This window comes from Branchiostoma floridae, chromosome 1 (assembly GCF_000003815.2).
Source record: "Branchiostoma floridae strain S238N-H82 chromosome 1, Bfl_VNyyK, whole genome shotgun sequence".
NCBI lineage: Eukaryota > Metazoa > Chordata > Leptocardii > Amphioxiformes > Branchiostomatidae > Branchiostoma > Branchiostoma floridae.
The window spans coordinates 23288290-23296051 of record NC_049979.1 but is presented as its reverse complement, the minus strand read 5'-3'; the positions used below and the strand labels follow the sequence as shown (position 1 = coordinate 23296051).

The following is a 7762-nucleotide window of genomic DNA, read 5'->3' as shown; positions in this document are numbered from 1 at the left end:
AGAAAACAAAAAAAGAATAACTTTTATGGTGTAGCATATACCAGATCATGTTACATCTATTAGATAGGCATACTTTTCCATCACCAGATCACAATAATTAGAGGTGAGTCTGCACTGAGTCAAAGTCATATTTACTACATGTGTAAGATCTCTAAAAGACTTGACATGGTGGGCACAATGTTGAGTATGAATCTGACGATGTACAATGTACAGCCTAGTTATAAACTCAAAACATAAGACACAAAACAAGGAAGTGACAATGTATCCATCATTATCACAGACACTAGATGACTTTTTCCAAAAGTATTCAAATTTTAGGTCAAATAGATCATTGAGAATGTGCACCTTCAGTGCTTTTCTTAACATCACAAAGTTAAACAGCCCTAATCATACTCAATGTCATTTGCTATACTGTTGTCTTGCTCTTCAATTTCCATATGATACACAACATAACTTTATTTCCCTGATAGTTCCTAGTATCAGCATCCATAGTCACAGCAAATCAATCCTCTCTCCTAGAGAGATACACAATTCAGTTCTTGCTATAGTCACAGAGTCTTTGCAATGAGTCATTCCGAGTATACTCTTGAAAAAGGCACTATCATTTCTTGCTACCCTTGTCAACCTCCATCCAAATTGGCTTGTCTGACTCAGCAACCTCCTTCAGTTTCGCCATCATGAGTGCTGATCTGGCTCTGCTCTCTGCCATCTTTCTTGGGTCACTCTCTGGTAGTTTCTACAGGAAGAGCACAATCAACAGACTACTTACTTTGCACTTTGGTAAAAACATTAAACAAATAGAGTTGTGCGTTTCAGCTTATCACACAGTAAGGAGGCTCAATGTCCCAACACTGGCTCAAACTGTGCTTTCGTTCCACTAGTTTGACTAAGAAATGTTCATCAGTCTTGTTTCTGACTTTTCTTCTGGTCATGCCAGAATCTGCCATTCCAAGCTGCTTGATCAGTCTCTGCAGCATACTTAAGAGTGGCCATGACAGAGGCTGATCTCTGTTGACTCTCCCACATGGTCACAGGATGTTTCTCTGGACATTTCTGTGGGAAGAGGAACACTGGTGCCACTTACAGACAACAAGACAATGTGGGGCTGCTGGGTCATACCCGCCACCTCAAGGAAATGAAGAGCCTTGCATTGTAAAAGTGAGTGACTAAATATGGTTACGCTTATTTACCAGTGAATCATATCGTGCTGGCACCAGTAGTTTCCATAAACATGATTTCCAAAGAATTTTTTAGATGATTACAATGTCATCATCATTAGTCACTGTATTCTGCATCTATAGTCTTTGGAAAAGTCCTTACATAGCTGCATTCAGTCTTTCTTCATCTTTTCTACAATGTCACCCACATACAACAAGCCTGTAGTTTTTATATTATATCAGATGGCCATCTGATTTTTTTTTAAATTAAAATTAATCAGATTCTCACAGTGCATTGAATGTACATGATAGCTAATGAAGTGAACTCGGTATCCAAATCACCCTTTCAATTTTTCATAATCAATTTTCAGTTATATAACAGTGGTGTAATCTCCAAGCAGATGTGTGGTTCCAACTTTTGATATTTTCCTCATTTATCTGTCACGTCATAGGAAAACAATTCAAAAGATTACCAAAATCACACATATTGTAAAGGACAATAGTAATGCATTCAAAGTTATAACTAGAGGTAACATTGCTAACGTTATGTATAAAAATTATGTGAACCAACCTGCAGCATCGCTTCTCTGCTTGGAGTGACTGCTGACAAAATACCATATCCAGCGATGCAAGTGCCTCCTACTACTGCTATAGCCATAATTCCCCTGCCCATAGACATAATTATCTCCTTGTACTTTCTGATACCACAGAGAATATCAACAGGGATGGAGAATTGAAGAAATACTAGTACCACACAAGCTCGACGATGGCAGGGTGACCTCGGGTTTACTCGTTAGCCAGGGTTGGGCGATAAGATCACTGCAGTCAGAATAGGGGGGATAAATATTAGAGCATAATGCAGATATTCAATAATTACAAAAAGGATTTCTAGTTCAAAATGTTAAAACTGTAAATTATTACTCTATTTTGTTTTATATATGTAATCTTCATACATTAATTTGTTACCAGTATTACTTGGTTTGAATTCTGTACATACCTGTGTTATGGTGGACTATGCCAGACCTTTGCGTCATAAGACTCTTCCACAATATTGACAGGTAAGAAATTTAAACTTGTAGAAAACGTCGGATGATTTTAATGCACAGTGTTTCTTATCACCATCTCAGAAAATTTTGTATATATCGCAGTAATTTTCTTCTATCCCACAACCAACAAACTAATAGTGGATATATATATCAATCACTCTTATATTTTTTAGGTTAATTGGCCCACCCCAGTTGTTGTTTGGAACAGTCCACTCCATCGGCCATTTTGTGTCTTCTTCAAAGCGGTTCGACATCGTCCACTTTTTGGTCACATTTTGTAGCGGAGTGCGGGGCGGATTGTGAACAATGTCTAGCTGGGGGAAGAGCCAAGACAACGCAGTGTTGATTATGAAGAAGCAGGTGGAGCAGCTGCGGAGGGAAGCGCTGATGGAGAGGGTGAAAGTGTCGCAGGCAGCGGCGGAGTAAGTAAACATGTTGAACAGCTAACGTTGTAGTATCAGTTGTCAAACAAACATGGCCGAGACTCCCAACTGTTACGGAAAATATTCGTATTACCAAATGCCATACAGATTCTTTAGACCTCAAGTCACTTATAGATTGATATCTGAGAAGACATTTCTTGCAGTTCGCATAAACTTCGCAACACTACTAAGTAAACACTGGATGGACTACAGTCAGTTATGCTTTGGCATACATAAATTATTTGAGCGGTTTGTGTATCCTGTCGATCCAATTGTAACTTAAGATTCCCCTATGCTAAAAGGACGAATATATTCTCTTTCAGCCTAAGGAACTACACCCAGCAGAATGCCCAGCACGATGGCTTGTTGGTTGGCATTCCATCGTCACAAAATCCCTTCAAGGAGAGCACCAAGTGCAACATTTTATGATGGAGCTGAAGTGCAGCACAATGTCATGATTCTCTACAAGTGAGTGTAAAAGTTTGTCTTTTACTGTTGTTCATATGATAAGTCACAACTGTACAATGTGTATACCATTAACATATAGCCTGGGTACCATCCTCCTCAGTAACCACTGTCTCACTTTTTATACTTGCTATTAAACCATGAGTGAAATAAGTTGGTCACAACGCATTGGTCACTACAGAGGATGATACCAAGGCTACTGTGAATAAGCCTGTTCACAGATCCAACTGTGCGTGTGCAGGTCAAAGGTGACAGCCCCAGAGAAACAAACAAAACACTTGTACATTGTTAAGAAAACTGAATGATGGAGTCTGGTGGGGACAAGGACTGTTTTAAAGTTAGGGACCTTCACCTTTGACCTGTACATGCAACGTTTGATCCATGAAATGACTTGTTGGTCTACTGCCTGTTGACAGTGTGTAGTACTGTGTACTCAATACTCAAGTGTTTTTAATTTGTTTCAGATGTTCTGTTGCATGCAGATCCAGTACTGTGTTGATAGGTGAAGAGGAACAGGATGACACACAGCTTGGACAACATGAACAAAGTGGTGGCAGACAGACATTGTGCCTTCCTGATAGTTAGTCTTGTCTGCTGAGGAAAAAAAGCTTGAGCATGCACTACCACATTCCGTAGTTGATAGTCACCGCCACAACAAAATATTAACAAAGGATTTAATGTTGAAAGGTATCTCTACTTGCATGACATAATACTCTACAGAACACTCTTGATATTCAGGTTACCTGATACATGAAAATGACTTAACTTTCAGTAACTTACTAGAGCTGTGTTTAGATCATTGATTGAATACAATAACAATTTCCAGTTTCTGTACTATTTTGTACAAAAGGATTCAGATGTATAAATTATGCACTTTTCAATGCCCTTCCTTATTGATACCTTCCAATGTTTGGAAATTGTGTGTTTTTTCAGCTTTACAAAACGTTCCTGCATGGCTCAGTAGTTTTATCCTCTACAGTAACTGAAGTGTACAGACCCATGTTTTAAAACAATTCAATGTAAATTCCAGGACTTTGAAAACCTTTTGCCTTACACAGCTATTCTTATCCAAAAGCCATTTTTTAGCTTTCACATTCCACAACAATATTTTGATATGGTAGTGGTGCTTTTAGTAGGGTGACAGTAACTAGGATTTACATCAGTATCTTCCATTAAAAAAAAGTAGGTATTTGGCAATACAGTTTATTTAGAAGACATTTTTGTCTTGTCAGAATGTCCATGGTCCACTAACTTAGTTGGAAAGATGTTGAATAATGAACTGTATAAACTGTGCCAAAATAACCTACTTGAAAAAAAAATGACCACTTCCATCCTACTAGCTTCCCACAGTATGACTATGAGGCTCTATTTTGCATACAAATACAGTATGTGTTGTTTCAATACAGCTCTTCAATACAAATTGTAATGAGGTGAAGATATATATTTATAGTAGTGCATTGTTTTGAACATGCTAGAGTTACTAGTATGTAACTGATATCCTTGGCCTTTTGTCTAGCAGGCAGTTCAAAGTGCATTGATGAGAAGATTGTATTTTGCAGTAGTTTATTCACTTGTAGTAATTGGGGTGATGCAAATGAAAATAACTAAAATAGAAAACCCTGTACGCAACAATTATGTAAAGTACATAATGCCTTGAAGACCATTAACGGTACCAGCAGTTGGTAACTGGGAACTTGTATCCCGTAAAACAGTGTTTCTGTACATTTTGTTTATTTTCATGAGATGTTGATTAATATCTGTGGAAGACATCTCCTGGCTCCTCTAAGTCTAAGGTAATGAATAAAGAACAAACTTCTACTGAGCAATTTATAGACCAAAAAAAACAAAGGTATAAAGCCATCAATTATAGTGTCTGCGTCTTTATTTATAACTGGGTCATTTCATTACTTGAGGGAATAAATATAGCACATATTCATGTAACACTAGTTACGCTACTGATACTGATCAACTACAGAAAGCGAAAGAGCGCCACTATTTTGTCTCAGGCATTAGGGTTTTGATGAAAGAATACACAATCACACAGCTATTGCATCAGAATTACAATGAGATGTAGAAAATGAGACCAGAAGTTCTGCTTCAGTGCTGCAACGAGCTGCTAGGGTGTCCAAAATCTAATTATTTCAAGGTCTCGTCAAGATTACTCATACCTAATATCAGTAAACAGTAAAGGTTAGACAAGCATACAAGATGCAAAGGCAATTCAATCTCAACAACTGGATAAAAATTGGGTATTCATTTCTTGACGTGTCAGTTGACATCCATCACTCTTGTCAATGTCACTTGAGTGATGCTGAAGAAGAGTGATGGATGTCACTCAAAAAGTTCGGACGTAATGTACGATTTTTATCCAGTTGTAGAGATTGAACTGCCTTCAAATCCATCCAGGTATTCTGGAGTTATGCTGTTCATCCACATGCACACAAACACTGCCGAAAACAACTTTCTTGAGTTAGGTAATAAATGTGTATTCAGGAATATGGACTGGAAGCACTCATCATTTCACTCATTGTCAAGTAATAAGACCATCTAAAAATCTAGGTCTTGAAACCATTGTCACTAGTCAGTTTTAACAAGTCCAAACACAAGAAGTCAATTGATCAGGAAAACTTAACTAATGTCAAAGAAGATGACATGTTTAGGACAATATAATACATGTAATACACATAGATCAGTAAATGATATCACTGTCTATCACAACCCGTTTACACAAGGGCAGTCGGGTGAAAAGTAACCATCTCAGGATTCATTGTTTTTCACATTCCACAATACAAAGCCTGACTAGCTGACTGTGACAGTAACCTAGAGTAAGGAAATACAACTGTTAACTTTGATCAACTGTTGTATCACTGCTTCAAATCAGGTACTGCTACAATATACTACTAATTGCCTACTAATGTAATAAACCTACATGAGAAGTATATTTCTCCAGAAAGTATTTGACTCAGTTGGGTTTCTTAGGCATTTTCTTCAGAAAGTTTTCCTGGGAAATCTTTCATGGCTGTATCAGCTCTTCTTTGGCAGATCTTCAAAGGGATGAGGCAGACCCCAAGTCCTGTAGTCTTCTATTCTGGCTTGTCTGTATCCTGCCATTTCTCCAGTCTTGTAGAATCCTTGAGACAGGGAACAAAAAAACAGCCATCATATGATAGTAAGTACTAGCCCAGGGCAGTTAGGAGGGGAAAACCGACCATCCCAGCATTCATTGCGATACACATTCCTCAATACACATTCCAGTTAGCTGGCATACTTAGTACAGTATTGTCTTGTTACTTCTGACAATGGAGTACAAGTTTAATAATCAGTAAAATTTCTTTTTTTTTTGGCCAAAAGACTCAAAAATGTCAATGAGTCACTGTCTAACATTTGTAACTGCTGTAAAACTCTTTGAAGTATCCTATACGCCAAGAAACATGGCATCACTTTATCTATTCATTTTCTGCACACAAATGATAAGAAGATTCACCACCTGCACCTCAGGTTCTGGACAGTGATAAAGAAGTCTGTAGTCTAACATTCTAAGGTGAGGCTGTGATCCAATATGATAAAGTAATAACACACCTTCATCATACACAACATGTAATAGTTTGCCAGTCTGAAATAATTAAAAGGTCCATTAAGTTCTCCAAAACTTACAATACAGAGCTCTAGAATACTCACCCTCTAGGACAGATGGCCATTTTTTGTGCATGTAGTACCTGAAATCTGTAAAAAAAAGGACACTTTAACATTATGTCTAAATCATTACAATAATAATAAAACCAGAAAGGTTACATTTGCAGGCAAATGCAAAATCGTTAGAATGTCTAGCCTATTAAACAAATTATTGCTGTTTATTGATCAAACACATCATTTGGTGACCAGCCTCTCTAGCTGTCCTGTCACTTGCTACATTCTGTAATCCATTCTGCAAATTTTACCAATAACAGTAGTATGGTATCAGCCACCTGGTCCTGGTCATTTACCTTATTTGTTTCGAGATGAAGAAGACAAATATAATATGTCATAAGAATCCTTCCCAGATGACTGCTCCATTGCACCAGATTCCTCTAGTTGTAACACCTATCATATTATACAGATATAATATGATCATATACAAGATCTTACCTTGACTTGTGTTCATCCTATGCCAAACAATATAGCTTGCTCCAATAAACCCAACTTCCGCAAACAGGACTGCCTTAATCAAGGTCGCACGCATGTTCTGATGGCTCTGCTTTTCACCTCTCAAGCAATGTTTTTGTTGAAACTTGAATCTGTTGAATTCTGTTCTCAACCAATGTTCAATGACTTTCAATCTCCTTGAGGATATTACAATGTTCAGAGGTAAAACTGTCCCTCCTTAGGAAAGGAAAAGGGTCATCTTCACCGATGAATCATCAAGTATCCTCAAGTATATCAGTGAAGCAACTTCCAGCGTTGGAACTGACGACAGAACCAATGTGCAAGGGCAAACCAGACTCCACCATTGTATAAAATAAATGCTTATGGATACTTATAAAAATGCATATATAAACATTTCACACAAAAAATCACAGTCCATTGATACCTAGTTTAAATTATAAGCTTGTAAATGAATCTATAGATCCTACAATTTCGTTACTGCTACTAAATATAAGATTAGTTTACTTATTTTAATTAATTGTTCATACCT

The 7762-nt window shown here is 37.4% G+C and overlaps 1 protein-coding gene and 2 long non-coding RNA genes across 4 annotated transcripts; 1 reads left to right on the top strand and 2 right to left on the bottom strand.

Moving 5' to 3' along the window:
- Positions 1–391: 391 nt before the first annotated feature.
- LOC118413106 lies at positions 392–2523 on the bottom strand. Of its 2 annotated transcripts, none has more exons than XR_004830847.1 (3): positions 2391–2523; positions 1729–1976; positions 392–736 (listed from the first exon to the last, which is right to left on the bottom strand). It is a non-coding gene; the product is annotated as an uncharacterized LOC118413106 (long non-coding RNA). The 2 variants fall into 2 exon arrangements; XR_004830846.1 differs by lacking the exon at positions 2391–2523 and adding an exon at positions 2155–2169.
- On the top strand, positions 2417–4954 carry LOC118413101. Its single transcript, XR_004830845.1, has 3 exons — positions 2417–2625; positions 2949–3093; positions 3555–4954. It is a non-coding gene; the product is annotated as an uncharacterized LOC118413101 (long non-coding RNA).
- Positions 4955–5287: 333 nt separating this feature from the next.
- On the bottom strand, positions 5288–7583 carry LOC118413093 (protein CEBPZOS-like). The gene is made up of 3 exons (XM_035816261.1): positions 7216–7583; positions 6769–6813; positions 5288–6221 (listed from the first exon to the last, which is right to left on the bottom strand). The coding sequence occupies exons 1-3, from the start codon at positions 7307–7309 to the stop codon at positions 6115–6117; spliced, it is 246 nt and encodes an 81-aa protein (XP_035672154.1). The 5' UTR covers positions 7310–7583; the 3' UTR covers positions 5288–6114.
- Positions 7584–7762: the final 179 nt, after the last annotated feature.

What these genes read in the sequence shown, in the direction of transcription:
- LOC118413093 (XM_035816261.1), bottom strand. Translation starts at nt 7,309, where the DNA reads ATGCGTGCGACCTTGATTAAGGCAGTCCTGTTTGCGGAAGTTGGGTTT. An exon ending in TAGGATGAACACAAGTCAAG is followed by an intron (nt 6,814 to 7,215) that starts GTAAGATCTTGT and finishes TTTTTTTTACAG; the next exon opens with ATTTCAGGTACTACATGCAC. An exon ending in ATGGCCATCTGTCCTAGAGG is followed by an intron (nt 6,222 to 6,768) that starts GTGAGTATTCTA and finishes CCCTGTCTCAAG; the next exon opens with GATTCTACAAGACTGGAGAA.